The following is a 15,725-nucleotide window of genomic DNA, read 5'->3' as shown; positions in this document are numbered from 1 at the left end:
AACTTGAGACATGAGGGGAAGAAATGGACAAGGGCCATTCTTTTGAAATTTTTGGAGAGTAACTAGCCAATATGTCAACATTTTACCTTCCCACCAAGAATCCTTGCAGATGCCCATGAATTACATCCCAAAACACTGAAGCCCTCTTCAGGAAAAGGCGGCTTGCATTACCTGGCAGAAAACTACTGCCACCATTCAGGAATCAACAATCAAACCTTCTCCTAGTTATGTACCCCCACTTCTACATTGAGTACACATTAAAGCATTTATGACGAGGAACGACAATAACATTTTACTCAAAGTTCTTTCTTGGCTGTCAGCCCGTTAAGAAGCTAATTTCCCATCCAGGTATTGACGAGGCTGAGACACACTCAACTTTCAAGAGTGGCAGCATCACATATACTCTCCTCTCTCCTCTTTTAAAAATAAATCTTGCATTTCCAGAATGGAGTCCCAACACTGCAAATGGATTCCATGGCAAAGTTTTGGCAAAACTTTTTGCAAATAAAGGAACACCCCAACTGTAGAGGGAGAAGCAACAAAGCTGTCTTTGCCAGGCTTTCAGCATGCAACATGCTGTAGTTTAAGACACCCCTCCATCACCCCCCCCAAAAGAAAGACAAGAAAGACTCAGTGCAGTGTCGAACAAGTATATTTATAGCAAAAATAGGCTTTTACTCTCTTTCCCACATGATGTTCTGTCCCCCCCCCCACAAAAAAATCATTTACACAGTAAACAGGTCAGCTGCCGCTGTGTGCACTGAGCCAGCTCCTGACCTCCCTGATGTCTTCAGCTCTTAATGGTCCCCACCAGCATCTCTCCACCACAAACTCCCCACCATCCTGCCTTGCACAAAGTGAGTGTCTCCCAAAAGGTGCAGGATGTGTACAGTGCTCCACATATATAACAAGCATGCACAACTGCCCAAATAAAGGGTGACTGTAGTGCCTTGTGCCAGTAAGGAGAGTGGGTTTGCTGTGTTTTCAGAGTGGCATTTGCCAGCATTATAACGGGACTCCAGCCCTCCTACCTCGGTGGTGGGGAAATCTTAGCAAGAGCATTTATAGATTACAGGGAGACCCACCCAGAACCAGCTCCCAGCATCAGACTGTGCTCCTTGGGAGGGGGTAAAAAACAAGGGGATACATATTGGAGGAAACCCACCTTGGGCGGTGATTGAAAGTGTTAAGCAGTGCAAGGTGGGAATTCTGTGGAATCTGTGTAGCTTTGCTACAACCAAAGCCAGAAGGTGCTGGGGGGTCACAGCCCTCTTTCTATGCAGCCATGAAATCAGACATCAGGAAGGGGAAGCAATTGGGACAAGCTGGAGTGGCCGGGAGGCAGGCTGAAAAACTGGTAGGGGGTACAACTTTGGGAATATAAAAGACGGCAGAAGTGGAGGCCAGGAAATGACCATTGAGGGCAACTCTAGAAAGAGTAATGGAGTGGAATTCTCTCACTGGAAGAAGCACTGCAGGCCTACCTGGTGCTTTCCCACCATTGTTAGACTCCAACTCCCATCAGCCCTTGCAAATATGGCCAGCAGTCAGGAATGATGGGAGTTGTAGTACAGCAAACATTCAGCGGGCATGCCAGGTTAAAGAAGGCTGCTGTAGACCTCCTCCCCCCTGGACCAGTAGGAAGCAAGAAAGTCCTTCCCTCATAGTCCAGGAACTTATCTTTTCCACAAGTTTGGCTTAAAGCCACTGACCACCCCAACTGACAGAACATCCAAGACCCAAAGTGGGCTAAGACATTGGCACAATTATGAGCAGCAGGAATGGCACAAGGTAAGGAAAGGGTCCTCTAATACTGTAAAGGACGCCAGAAACTCAGTAAGAGCTGCTACAACTGGACCAACAATGAATTGCAATGACGACCCCACCCACCCCCATTAAAAACATCTAGCCACCACGTGGCTTTCCACACCCTCTGCAGCACACACCTGCCTGCAGTAGGGGTGTGGACAGAAATGGCTCCAAATGCTGTTGGATAGAAAACACTTTTGCATGCAGCCAGCCACCTGACCCAATACTTTCTCCCAGGTCCTCAGAGCTCAGCAACTGCACAAGACAACAGAGGACCGCTGGGAGGAAAGGCGCATCTTCCTCTTCACATCTCAAGAGGGGAAGGGAAAGCTATCAAGTAACTGAAGTCGCTGAAATGGCATGGTGCATGAGTCCGAGTCCAGGGGGTGCTTGCCTGCAGCCCTCTAGGAGACCATGTACTGAGTGATGGCTCGGAGGGCATAGAGCAACTCTGCCTGCAGCCGGGCTTCCAGGATGAGAAGGTTCATGTGGACCTAAAAAGGAGCAGCAGAAGAAGGGACGGTTAGAGGAGAAAGAAGCCTGACTGGACCACAGGACAGGGGTTAAGTACATGTGAATTTGTTGGAGCAGGCCAGTGGCCAATAAGATGCCCATGGGAATCACACAAACAGAACATTAGCTCAACCGTTCTCTTCCTCCATTTTTCATCCATCCTGAATCTTCCAACATTCATCTCCACTGGAGTTCATTCACAAGTTATAGTGTTATAAGAAACTCACTGGAGCACCAAACTACCAATGGTGGCTATGTTCTCCCTCTACTGTTGGAGGCCATATGCCTCTGAATACCCGTTGCTGAAAACTGCTGCTAGAGAGATGATTTCACCATCTGCTTGTGGGCTTCCCATTAAGGCATCTGGTCAGCCACCGTGCTAGACTAGAGGGGCTTTGGGACAGATCCAGGTGGGTTCTCAAGTTCACCCAGCCCACCTCTAGAACATCTGTCCTGTGCCATTTAATTGTGATTGGACAGAAACATATGAAACTGCCCAATGCAGAGTTATTCAAGTGCTGGTCCATCTAGTCTAGCATTCTCAGCTCTGATTGGCAGCAGCAGACTCCCAAGACCTGAAGCAGAGCAGTTTCCCCAGTCTTGCTGCTCAACCTTCTGCAGTAGAGGTAGATTGAACCTGGGACCTTCTGCATGTAAATAATACTCTCTATCCACTAAGCTCTCTAAGCTATTGGACCTGCCATAAGCTCAGTGTTTGAGCGCATCAACTTTTAATTAAGTGTGGTAAATCAAGATCAGCACAGCCTATTAAAATAATCAAACCATTGTTTGTAATCCCTCCCTCCTGTGTTGGGTCATATTTGGACACATTAAATTGCTCACTTAGGTAGGGGTGGGGTGGGGGAAGGAAGAGAGGAGAGAAACCCAACCTCCTTCTCTCCAATGCCCTCAATCTTGCAGCCTTGATATTAAGGTTTTTTAAAATAACAACAACAAAACCCTCCAATTTGGTACAGAAAATGATTTATGGACATCCAATTCCCCCAGGGTGTTAAAAATACACAGGGCCAGCCAACTTCTTTGAAAAGGCAGCAGCAGAGAGATTAATGTCTTTGCCAAGCAAGGTGGTTTGATCCTCAGGTTGCAAAGCAGGTGGCTGATTTTGCAGGGCGAAAAAAGAACACAGCCGGCAGTAGAACACACAGAACTATGGGCACATAAGCAAAGCTCACTCAATTAAAAAGCATGGCAAGGTCTGCATGTTGGTGGGGAACCAAAAGTGCATGTAACACTCTTTGCCCAAATCTCTGTCAAGGCCAGCACTATGCTGGAATCTCGCCTCCAGTTTCTCAAAAGTTTTCTAGCCCTGCAGAAGAGGCTCCTGTCCTTTTGCCTCATAAAGATGTCTTTAGCAGAGTGCCTGTTGGGTTATGAGCTTGCTTATTCATTGTGAGAGGGGTATATTGCGCATGTTTTATTTTCCAGGAAATCATTCTGCAGCCTCTCTGGCTGCCCATCTGAGAAAAGCCCCAAAGGATGAGCTCTTGTGGTGTCTCTCTGGGGGCTTTAATGGGCATGGGGGCATCCATGGGTGCTGCAGAGTTCAGGCTGCTGGAGTGTGATGGTTTGTAGAATGAAAGAAGAGACCACCAACACACACACACACACACACACCCTTGGGCACCTTAGAAGTGAAGTACCGAAGACAAAGCCCCTGCCCCCTACTGATGAGAATTTCACCACACTTTCCTCATCCCTTTAAAAATTTTCAAATGCAGTATCTTCTTTCCTCGTCTTAATAACTGACAAGTATGTTGGAGTGGTGGGGTAAGGAGAGAAAACAAATATTTTAGGCAGAACAATTTCCCAGCTGCCATTCTAACAGGGTGTTGTTGTTGTTGTTTTTTGGGTGGGGGAGCATTCTGGATTCACTGCAAGTCCTGTTCAGCCACAGAAGAGAAATGCAAACATCAGCTGAGCGAGAACTGCCTGCACCACATTACCATGATGCTCCAAAAAGAGAGGGCAGCAGGAGAAATGGGCATCTCACCCACCCCCCCTCAACAATTCACCATTGGAGATGTGGTTCTTGTTGCTGTTATTACTGCCTGTAAAATGGATACAGCCTGGGCATCACCAAGGAGCAGACTAATGCCCCTTTGCCCAAGACACATACATTCTCCACCAGTAATAAGGTGGCAAATTCAGAAGTGCCAGGATCCCTTCAGGATAGTCTCTCTCTCTCCCTCTCCCTCTCCCTCACACCCAACACACACACACACACACACACACACACACACACACACACACACACCCTGCCTGCTTCTACAATTATACAATGATCTTATAATTATACAGTAAAAGCAATTAGAGATGCATTCAACCCCCTGCAGTCCAGGACCACCTCACCTCTGTCCCCCATCCACTCACAAATCCTGCTATCTCTAACCTTTTCACTGTGCTTGAACTGCTTCCAAAAGTGCGTGAACGTCTCCTGATCCAACTTCTCTGGGGTGCAAGTCACAGTTTTTATGTAGAGTTTGAGTATCCGTTCCAGGAGCTGGTTCACTTCTGAGTAGTCGTAATCATCATACCTGGAATGGAATGGCAGTTACACAGGAGCTGGCAACCACAATTTTCTCTCTCACCCTAAACACATGTCAGTTTCAAAGCCAGATTCCAAGATGCCCTGGGCGACCAGGAATTCTGCCTGCTTCTTCCTCAGCTGAAGCTTAGGAAACTAAAATGAAACATTTGCCAGAGCCCAGGAGAATGTTCTGGTCCAAACCCTCCTGTTTCTGAAAGGCAGCTGGCTCTCCAGTTCCTGAACATACACACATACAGCAGAAGCATGAAACAGAAGCTCCAAATCCTTTACTGCAGGGATGAGGAACCTGCAGCCCTCAAGGCTCTTGCCCAGATCCATAGAATGCACCATGCAACCTCCTCGAGTGCTTTTCCCTGGCTGGCATGTTTCCCTGATCAGCTACACTGCCTCTCCTGGGTGGGGGAGATTTCGAAAGGGTGTGTGGCAGGATGCAGAAACCTCAGGGTTTTGCTTTGAGGAAGGACTGTGGCTCAGCAGTAGAGAACCTGCCTTGAATGCAGAACATCCCAAGCTCACTTCCCTGGCATCTCCAAGTAAGGCTGCAAATTGCACTCCCTGTCTGATACTCTGGAGAGCTGTACCCAGTCAGAGTTGCCAGCACTGAGTTACACGGACCAACAGGTGTGACTCCGGTACAAGGCAGATTCCCAGGTGGTTGGAATGTAGCCTGCTTTATAGAAGGTATGTAACACATCCATTGCTCAGCCTGCTGTTGCCTCTGGCCTCATCCACTATGTCGGGCTGAAAAAACCCTCCCCAAGTCCTGCTTTAAATGGGTGCAGCAGAGACTAGGCTGAGTGGGGAGCAAATGGGATAATTGCTCATGCTAGGCTGTAGAGCTGAGAAGGAATCTGCAGATGAGCTAGCCTTACGTATGACTGTTTTGGGAGGTGAGTGGGAAGGCCATTCTGCCAAGGCCAGATTAAGACCTTTAGAGGCCCTAAGCACTTACAGCTGTACCTTGGTTGTCAAACGCCTTGCAACTCGGATGTTTTGGCTCCCGAACATCACAAACCCAGAAGTGAGTGTGCCAGTCTGCAAACATTCTTTGGAACCTGAATGTCCATTGTGGCCTCCGATTGGCTGCAGGAAGCTCCTGCAGCCAATCGGAAGCTGTGCCTTGGTTTTCAAATGTTTTCGGAAGTTGAACGCACTTCTGGAATGGATTTCGTTTGAAAAGCAAGGTACAGCTGCATAAGATTTTAGTGCTCCCATATATATCTAATTCAGAATATAAGCAATAACAATATTATTAATCTCTATTATTGCTATTTTATTACCGTGTGTGTGCATGTGCGTGATTTTTACATTTATGGTGAGAGGCTTTTTGTGGAACCTCTTTCAGCTGCACCATATTGTCCATGGTGGTAAATCCAGCAATGGAAAATTTATGTGGTGCCTCCCTTCCCCCGATGCCCTAAACAGGTGCTTATTTTGCTTAGTGGTTAATCCAGCCCTGCATTCTGCAAAGTATGTGGCCTGGCTTGCTTTCTAAAGCCCCCCGTGCATCAGTTCCACACTGGTCAGGGAAGGGCAGTGGGTGTTTTCAGACAACAGCTTGGAGCTTGGGTCCCGCACAGAGCACAGGAGAGACGGGTGAAGGAAGTGGTTACCTGATGCCAAACATGGAGTGGATGTAGTTCCACACGCCACGCTTGAACGTGGCTGGGTCACAGCCCTGCCGCTTTGCCAGCGCACAGCTCTGGAGCCTGTGGACCTTCTGGAACTTGTCATCTAGTAGAAACCCGATGTCACTGTACAACCTGTTCACCAGTGAGAAGCCGTGGTCTGCCCAGGAGTAATCCTGCCAAAAAGAAAAGAAGAAAAAAGGTGGGGCAAGAGAAAGGACGGATTAGGAAAGGCAAAGGTAGATGCCACCAGCAGCCCCCAATGCAGGCTGGGGAGGACCAGCGAGGTTTCTGTGCCTTTTCTCTCCCCCGCAACTGTGCAGGACATTTTCAGGTGGCTCACCACCACTCAGTCACAGCCACTTTAATGCAGCACCTTTGTAACTTTTGTGGAAATTTTCTAGAAATATTCTGCAATTGCATTGTAGATTGATGCTGTGTCTTGATATTCCACATATTTTGTGGTTTTTACTACTTTTGTTTATTTCGCTATGAAATTCATTATTGCTGAATTAGGTGACTCAAAATGTGGAATTTTTCATTGTCATTATTATCACCATTAGCAGCAGCAGAAGCAGTACGGAATGCAGAATTTTGAGTTTTTTGCACGGGTTTCAGTTGACATGTGCAACCTGCTTAGAGGTTGAAATATTAAATGGTTGTGTAAATTAAAATGTAATAAGCATGTACCTGCACACAGAATATCTGTGGTTGGTTCTCATTAAGCTGAGCAAAGTCCTGGTACCCAAAACTGGGGTCTTCAATGAAGCAAGAGATGTCTGCAGTGCCCGAGATTTCACCATTGCAAGCTGGAAGCCAGGCACATATAAGCAAAAGAAAAAAGAAAAAGAAAGCTGCATTGAAAGGAAAGGAGAGGGGCCCTGGAGAAAAAGCAGGAGGAAATGTATGCATGCATGGTAAAACTGCATTTACTCTCTGCATGCAGAAATGTCTCCACCCAGAACGTTCTACTGCAGTTATTTGCCGTACCTAAATGGAGGTTGGTCCATGTGGGCAAACAGGCAGTGCCCCACCAAACTCAATCTGTTTTCAGCTGCCCCAACCTGCCTGCCATCATGCTTACTACCAGTCATAGAACCATACAATTGTGGAGTTGGAAGGGACCATGAGGGTCATCTAGTCCAACCCCCTGCATTTAAGAGCCTCGTGTTCTACAGACTGAGCTTTCCTAGCCCAAATGATGGCAATGCCTGCCAGCTTCCTCCTCCTTGGTCTCAGCATTGGCCTTGTCAAACACAGCAGGGAGGAGGAAGCTAAAAGCAGCTGGCTCTCCCTGCCACGGGCTCTGGCGCCATCTACTGTTGGCCTCCCTCCCTGCCTTCCACCCCACCCCACCAGTCCCAATGAGTGGCTGCCACCACTGGCATCCACCAGTGTCCAACACCCTTCTTAGGCATTACCTTCTTCCCTCTCAGGCGTTCTCATCTCCTCCCGTGCCTCATTCTCCACTTTCAGCTTGTGAATGCGCTCTCGTAGAGACTCCAGCTCCGCACAGGAATCCATAGACTGCAGGCCGGGGGGGGGGGGCGGAGAGAGAAAACACCGAAGAGTTTTGCTGGCTCCCAGTCCAAGAAGGGCTCCTCCCCACCCAACCACAGTCATGAGGATCACAGTCAGACCAGTGGTGCATCAAGTGTTGTCTACACTGACTGGCAGCAGCTCTTCAGGGTTTCAGGCAGGGGATTTCTCTAGTCTACCTAAAGACACTGAGGATCGAACCTGCAACCTTCTGCATGCAAAGCAGATGCTCCACCAATGAGCCACAAATCCCACGTTTCAAGTACAGAATATTCCTGCCTGCTCACCATGCCCACCAACCTCCCTTCCCCAACCCCCGGAGCATCATGTGCACCTTCTTGTGGTTGAGATGAAACACATCCTGGCTGCAGCCATTGTTGACTTCACAAAAGCACAGGCTCCCCGGCAGTGTCAGCTTCAGCAAGCCATCTGGCGGGAAGTCTTGTTCACAGCCACATCCAAAGGCAAAACTGGCCAGTGCATGGTAGTGGGCAAGGAGCACAACAGCATGGACCAGTTCCGCCAGGGACCAGCTCTGCTCCCTGATCTTCAGCAGCTTCTGAAAGGGAAGCACAAGAAGGGGGAAATCACCTGTCTGAATGCAGCCAGTGGCCTCAGTTCCCAGGAACCCCACATTCCAGACACGGAAAACCTCTCATGCAGCTGTCAGAATGCTTCATTTAATCCATGCCCTTAAATTTATTCCAGCTGCCTGTTTTAAGTTAGGCTTCACACCCGCTTGTCAGTATTTTCAGTTGTGGCTGCCATTAATCTTAATGTGTTGACAGAATTGCTTCATTGTGTATTTTGTATTGTGTGTGTTTATTATGTGCAGTTGGTTTTAAAGTTGTAAACTTGCTTAAAAGCCAATTTAGGCAGCATACAGATTTAATATTATTAAAATAATAAAAGTATTGCAATGGAAAAGTTTGAGTCAAATGAATTATTATTATTAATGCATGTGCAGAAGCAGGTGTGAGCACAAAGGCCTCTGCTGCATTTACAATGGGGACTAATGGAGACTCCCAACCGAATCGCCATTCCCTGCTAGATTCCTTCTGCACAGCCCCACGGTGTTACCTCGAAGTGCTCCTTGCCAATGAGCCATGGCTGGTGTGCCAGGATCTTGTTAATCTCACTGAGTCTGTACAGTTTCGGGGGGATGTAGTCTAAGCCTCTCAGCCACAGAGGGTCACCACCCACCCTCAGGAACTGCAGTGCATGTAGATTCACTAAGTATCGACACCGGTGCCGGGCAGCTGCCTGCAAGAGATGCAACAGGCACGTTAAACACACTCAGAATCATAGAAATGTAGTGCTGAAAGGGACCCTGAGGGTAATCTCATCCAACCCCCTGCAATGCAGGAATATCAGCTCAAGCATCCATGACCGATGAGCACCCAACCTCTGCTTAAAAACCTCCAACAAAGGAGAGTCTACAATCTCCCAAGGGAGTCTGTTCTGCTTGGCCCATGAGGACAGGCATCTTGAACAATGCACTTAGTGCAGTGTGCTTTTCATATAGGGGCTATTTTGGAGGCAATGTGGGAAGAAGGCAACTGGCTTGTATGCCCAGTTGTGCAGCACCCCTGAGGTGCTCCACAAGTGCTATAAAGGTCTGGGCAGCAGAGGATGGTCCATGAGGGCAGGTGGGGCACTGCCTCCCTAACCTCAGCTGTCCTTCAACCAGACCCCATGTGTCCACCTTTTTTACTAGTCCAGAGGGTGGCACCAGCTGCCAGCTTCCTCATCCTCATCCTCATAGGGAGGAAGACAGGTAGAAAGCCTAGAATTAAGTTGGCTCTGCCTTTCATAGACCCTGTTGCTTTTGCCTCCTACCTTAAACCCTCACCAGACCCAACAGACAAGAGACAACACAGGGTTATGAGCAGCTCCAAAGCAATAACAGCAAACTTGTGCGTAAAATGGGGAAAGTGTGGGGTGGAAGGACTGAGTGAGACCAACAGCTGTAGCAAACAAATGAAACACACACACACACACCACAGAGAGAATTTGCATGGTAGCGGAACCAGCTTTGGTTACTCCAGAAGTTTTGGACTACAACACCTGTTCTGTCTGGGGCTGATGCAGTCCCAACAGGTTGGAAAAGGCTGGCTTGTGCCAACAGGCAGGTGCCGAGCAAGCTCTTGCTGGAGCCTGGAGTGTGAGTGCACCTGGCCCTTTAAGCCAAAGGTGCCACGTTGAGGGATGGCTCCCCCTCACTCACCATGATGGCGATGTAGTGGCGGCAGTAGAATGGCAGCGGCCCATCCATGTGCAGTAGGTAGTGTTGCATCCGGAGGAAACTGTCCAGGTATTGCGGATGATATCCCATCTGTTGGCTTATGGCTTCGAGGCACCCGCGGCTAGCCAGGGCTTTCACAAAGAGCAAGTGGGAAGTCCGCTCTTTGTCACCAGCACTCATCTTTGCTACCTGGGGAGGGAGCAGGAGGGTAGGGAGGGGAAGGGAGGGAATGAGAAAGGTGCTTTGTGTCCCCCAGCTGCTCTTTTTGGGAACAGGAGAAGAGGGTGATAACAAGAAGTTGACAGGTGCAGCGAGAAAGTGAAATTGCAAGCTCATGAAACTCAACGTGTCTCAAGGGCAGGAGTTGTTTTTATTACTGATTAAACTTGCAGGGATGTTGGAAGCTGCCTCATACCGAGTCAGACCAGTGGTCCATGTCACTCAGTATCTTCTGCAATGGGAACCTTCTGCAGCCCAGGGGCCGCGTTCCCTTCTGGGCAACCTCCCAAGGGCCACATGCCAGAGGTGGGTGGGGCCAGAAGCAAAAGTAAGAGGAGCAAAGACTGAAAATTTTACGTTTGTATGGTAGGCTAGATCCTACACACACTCACCAAATCCTCAATATCCTCTATATCCTCCATCCAGAAAACCAAGAAGCATTATGAGAGTTCAAGGGTACATTCCAGCTAGGCAAAAAACAAACAAAACAGTTTGGATTTGAAGCAGGATCAGTGAAGGGTGCAGCGTGGGGAGAGTTCCAGGGGTCAGAACCAGGAGTGGAGGGTCACATCCAGACCCTGGCCTAAGGTTTCCCACCCCTTCTCTGGGAACAAGTTTCAGGCCAGAGCCTTTGGCACTTCTCCTGGGAGAGACCCAGAATTGGACCTGGGACCTTCTGCAGGCAAAAGAGATGCTCTACCACATGAAGATTCCCAGGTGTGTAACCATCGCAATGCACAAATCAGTATAAGAAGCATACAACCAACAACAGATACAACAAACTATTAAAGAAAGCCGAGCATCACATTATCAAAAGATCAAGCAGCCCAACAGCAAGGCTAAACAACAGTCATTCCCATTGTCCCGAGAAACCAACTGCATCTTAATCTGTTGCTTAATATGGTAGGGGACAATGGGGTCTCAGTGGAAAGAGTGTGTCCCCATCATCTGAAGTGCCCAAAGAGAAAATGCCCTTCTCTGGGAAGCTGACTGGTTGTTAGAGGCACTTTGTGTGTTCTGGACTATAAGTGCATGCCATGTTTTACCATAATAAGAGTCCGGCTGCTGGATCAGAGCAAGGGTCCATCACTTTGTGTCTCACAACAGCCAGCTAGATTCCACTGGGAAACCCACAAGCAGGATACAAGGGTGCTGACACAAAAAAGTTTTATTTTGCCACCATGTAGAAGCAGTGCACCATTAAGTCTAATTGCACTAATTTATGTTATGTCTATTTTTGCTAGGGAAGAGTGAAGGGAGAGGAAAATGTAACACTGAATTCTTTCCTCCCAATCAGAAGACACTAGATTCAACCCCCAAACCCTACACATAATTTCACCAATCGCTGCACAGGTCAATTTACACCCTATTGAGGACTAGAAGCTCATTTCTCTCCCCCCCCCTTTTTAAATGAAAGCCAAGGTTCTTCGCATACCTTCCTTGAACAAACTACAGTACTCAGAGGAGACACTTGTTAGCAGTGATTCTGCCATGGAGGGCACCTTCCCACAAGTCCCTGTATCTCAAAGCCCAGATACACATGCATTTTACCCTCCAGCCTACCCCCTGAAATCTTCAGCTGGTCTTTCCAAGCCAGAGGGGCTCCTGCCTCCAACTTAAATAATCACTCAGGGGAGGGGCTCAAATCTCACCCAGAGCCCCATAAGCAGATTTTGAGCAGACCCAACAGACAGTGCAAAAACTGTATCAATTGCCTAAGAGCATTGCTTGCCTGCACAGCAATTCAAACAACTCTCCCTCTCAGTCTGTAATGAGCTATGGGTAACATTAAGGCAAGTCTTGTGTAGTCCATTTAACATCTGGGGAGTCGAACCTACCCACCGACCCAGGGCTTCGGGGGTTTTCTACCACTACCCCCTCACTCACCCATATGCATCGAGGCTGGAACTCATGGCAAGTAGACAGAGCAGAGGAGGAGGAGACATTGGAAAACCACTCAGTTTCACATATCCAGGCAGGGTACCCCACTCCTTCAGAGTCTAACAGGGCCTTAAAATAACATTCCTGAACTCTAGAATAAAATTAGAAAAAGCAACACCGGGAAGTGATGCGGCAGGGGGGTCAATGGAAGTGCCAAAGCCTGGCCTTTGAGTCTCAGGAACTTCAGAGACTCCACCTGGTCCGGACTCTCCAGTCTCCTGCCCACACCAGGAGATCCTAGGGAGCAATACCTGCTGCGCCAAAAGAAAAGGGGAAAATGGCCACACCAGAGTTCTGTGCAAGTTATTCACAGGGGTCTTGTGCCAGAGTCCAGTTCAGATAGAGCTCCTGCTTTATTTTTAACATGCCCTGAAAGCAGGGGTCTAGGCTCCCCCCCACCTACACACTTTCTCCATCTCCCTGATGAATAAGTAATCTAGTAAGCTGTTGGTCCTGGAGATGCCCTCGCTTTCTGTATATACAGCACACATATAAAGCACACCCTCTTCCCAAAGAGAAACCTGGGAACTGTCACTCACCCCTCAAAGAGTTACAGCTCCCAGCACCTTAAACTGCAGTTCCCGGCCTTCCTTTTCCTTTTGGAGGGGAGGGAGGAATGTGTTTTAAATGTATGGTGTGGATGCAGCCTAGATGCATGCAAGTGTGATGGACCACAACCACTCTGCTTTGGGAACAGACGAAATTATTTGGACCAAGGTGCAGATGAATGCCAACCAGTTCTTACAAATGCTTGTGCTACTCAGAGAAGAGTCCATTAAAATTAATGACCCTGACTAACTTACGGTAGGTTCATTCATTATGATGTGCCTACCCTGAGAAAAACTTACAAGCCAATGTGAAGGGAGAGATAAAAAACACCCCAACATCATTTTACAGAATTGTTTTGAACAAGTGGCAGATTAACCACCAAGGGAACAACAACAACGAAGAGAACACAAAGATAGGCTGATATGTGTTTTGGGGGAGCAGGATCCACAGTTTAGTTTAGTTTACCAGGGTGCTTCTTTCCCCCTCCATCTCCCCAAACACTGACCGGACACGCAGAAGCCAGCCAACCTCCATCTTCAAGTGGGAGAATTACAGACAAGGGGGTGCACCCTGGGGAATTGAGAGGTCTATGTCTCCAAGCAAAGTGAATCACTACGAGAAGCACGGACAGCAACAGCACCAAAATGGGGGAGTGTGCGGTGGTCTCTGCAGGCCGGTGCAGAAACCCTAAGTTCCCTTTTTTAAAAAAGCTTTCCAAAACGCAACATCTAGGGGAAACCCCGAAGAACACGCCCCCTCTTGAAGCCTTAGCAGCAGCTGGACTGGTGACGGCCCACTCTCCCGTCCCGGTAGCGGCCCCATTGTCTCCCTGCCGGCGCGCCCCCCAATCCATCCATGCACCCACCCACCCCCGCCGCAGCGAGCGGGCCGCAGCGCCCCCTAGCAGCACCACCGACGAAACGCAGGAGGAAAAAGAGAAAAACAACTTTGATTGGCAGCGCGGGGAGGCGGAGGAGGAGAAAGAAGAAGGAGAAGCGGCGGCAGCAGCATCCCGCATCCCTGCCTCTGCCGCCCGGACTAGGACAAAGAGAGCAGCGGAGGCCGAACGCGCACAGGCAGCGCTCCAGGGACTCACGGGTCAAACAGCCGCTCAGGATGGATGGGAAGAAGCGGAGGGAGAAGCAGGGCTGCAAGCACCATGCCTCTCCCCCCGTACGCCCGTTTCCTGAGGGGTCCTAATCCTGAGAGTCAGCGGAGAGCTTTCTACGCCCCACGCCCGCCCCCGGCTCGCCAGCCCTTAGGAGGTTCAGATACGTCAAGAAAGCAAAGCAAGTGGGGGAAGGGCACTCTGGGATCGCGAGGTTCAGGGACCCTCCCCACACAATCAAAGAGAAAAAAGTCCACCGCAGGGTTTTTTTGGGGGGGCGGGGAAGGTGGGGACACAACACGCACGTTCCGGCTGCAACTTCAACGGCTCGCATGCTTTTGAGAAGCGGGGATCCGTAGCATTAACCGTCTGTCAGGAGTGGACTGAAGGAGGGGGCGTGTGCACCCCATCCGACCGGCGCGACTGACTCGCGAGCAAACGCCGGCGGGGCTTGGAACTCTTTTCTTGCTCTAGAAATTGCACCCTCCTCTGATCCGGCTGCGCCAATAATCCCTTTTAAGCGAACCACTTCGGACGCTGCGCCAGCGCCCCAAACCGGCCACCTCGGGGGAGGTTGTTCTACGGACGTGGTGGAATTTGCAAGCGCGGAGGGTCTGTGGAATGAGTTTGTTGGTCGTGCCGCTGCTGCAGCATTTAAGCTGTGCAAGCGGGAAGTGAGCCCGAAGTGAGCGTGATTTTAAATGAGGGGGCTCCTGCACCCCTTTCCCTCGGGGGTCTCCTTAAGCCCTGCAAAGACAGTCACTGCCAGCATCTCAGAGGATCTCCCTCTTACCTGCAGCCTATGGCACTGTTTTCCGCGGGGATGTTCCGTGCTAGCGGGGCAGAGTATCATTTTCACCGGCCTGCCGGGTTTTTCTCCCTCACTGCATGGATACGGCCACTACCGGACTCTGATCCGCGGCCAACCGGCGAAGCTTACAAGCCCGGACAGCCTAGCTGGAGTTAAGAGGAGAAGGGGCGTGGCCCACCTCCCAACGCTGTCCAAACACTGCAGAGGGGCGGAGCCGAATGAGGGCTCCTAGCCTATCCCGGGCGGCGGGGCGGGGCATGGGGAGCCTTGCGGCAGGAGGCTTGCGTAACCACGTGGGTCCGAATGGAAAGTTACCTGCCCGTCAAGCGCCTAGTCCCCGCCTATTTAGGTGAAAAGGGCGGGGCCAAGGTTCCAGCGTGGTATTACTTGACAGCTCTTAAAGGAGTCGCGCCTTATTTTTGCATGTGTGTTTTTGTGCATGTGTGTATGTTACTGTGTGTGTGTGTGCGTGCGCGCGCGCGCGTGTATGTGTATGTGGCTAGCTTCCTCCTATACCTGTTGGTTTACTCGGAGAATCCACTGAAGTCTTCAGAAGCTTGTAACCTGCAAAGAATAGCAAAAATTGCATTAATAAAATAAAATTTAAAAACCAATACAATTCTGCAATTTTGGTTATTTGGTTCACTCTTTGTTTTTCTGTTTATAGCTCCAATGTATATTACTGCAATATTTTCCCGTATACATACCGTAAAATGACCCAATTTCTCGATACAAATACTGTATATATGGAGCTCAGCCACTTTCTCCTCCTCCCCCCATCCCCGCTACAACCC

The 15,725-nt window shown here is 49.4% G+C and overlaps 1 protein-coding gene across 2 annotated transcripts; it reads right to left on the bottom strand.

The window, feature by feature from the left end:
• Positions 1 to 634: 634 nt before the first annotated feature.
• On the bottom strand, positions 635 to 15,369 carry LOC117040054 (sestrin-1-like). 2 transcript variants are annotated; one of them, XM_033137592.1, is made up of 10 exons: positions 14,914 to 15,369; positions 10,915 to 10,989; positions 10,286 to 10,492; positions 9,139 to 9,321; positions 8,393 to 8,617; positions 7,941 to 8,046; positions 7,210 to 7,328; positions 6,505 to 6,695; positions 4,733 to 4,877; positions 635 to 2,303 (listed from the first exon to the last, which is right to left on the bottom strand). In XM_033137592.1, exons 2-10 carry the CDS (start codon positions 10,942 to 10,944, stop codon positions 2,214 to 2,216), a joined length of 1,296 nt encoding a protein of 431 aa, XP_032993483.1. In that variant the 5' UTR covers positions 10,945 to 10,989; positions 14,914 to 15,369; the 3' UTR covers positions 635 to 2,213. The 2 variants fall into 2 exon arrangements, with proteins under 2 accessions (XP_032993483.1, XP_032993482.1); XM_033137591.1 differs by lacking the exon at positions 10,915 to 10,989 and having other exon boundaries at positions 14,914 to 15,367.
• Between the last annotated feature and the right edge of the window lie 356 nt (positions 15,370 to 15,725).

The sequence above is a fragment of the Lacerta agilis genome, chromosome Z, assembly GCF_009819535.1.
Source record: "Lacerta agilis isolate rLacAgi1 chromosome Z, rLacAgi1.pri, whole genome shotgun sequence".
In the NCBI taxonomy this organism is placed as follows: Eukaryota; Metazoa; Chordata; class Lepidosauria; order Squamata; family Lacertidae; genus Lacerta; species Lacerta agilis.
The sequence above is the reverse complement of the archived record's forward strand: the minus strand, read 5'-3'. Positions and strand labels throughout refer to the sequence as shown.

Bases quoted from the DNA above. Each gene is read 5' to 3' on its own strand.
- LOC117040054 (XM_033137591.1), bottom strand. From the start codon at position 14,973: ATGATACTCTGCCCCGCTAGCACGGAACATCCCCGCGGAAAACAGTGC. The intron at 8,618-9,138 runs GTAACACCGTGG...CTTCCCTTTCAG, and splicing joins TTGGCAAGGAGCACTTCGAG to AAGCTGCTGAAGATCAGGGA. The intron at 7,329-7,940 runs GTAATGCCTAAG...CCTGGCTTCCAG, and splicing joins AACGCCTGAGAGGGAAGAAG to CTTGCAATGGTGAAATCTCG.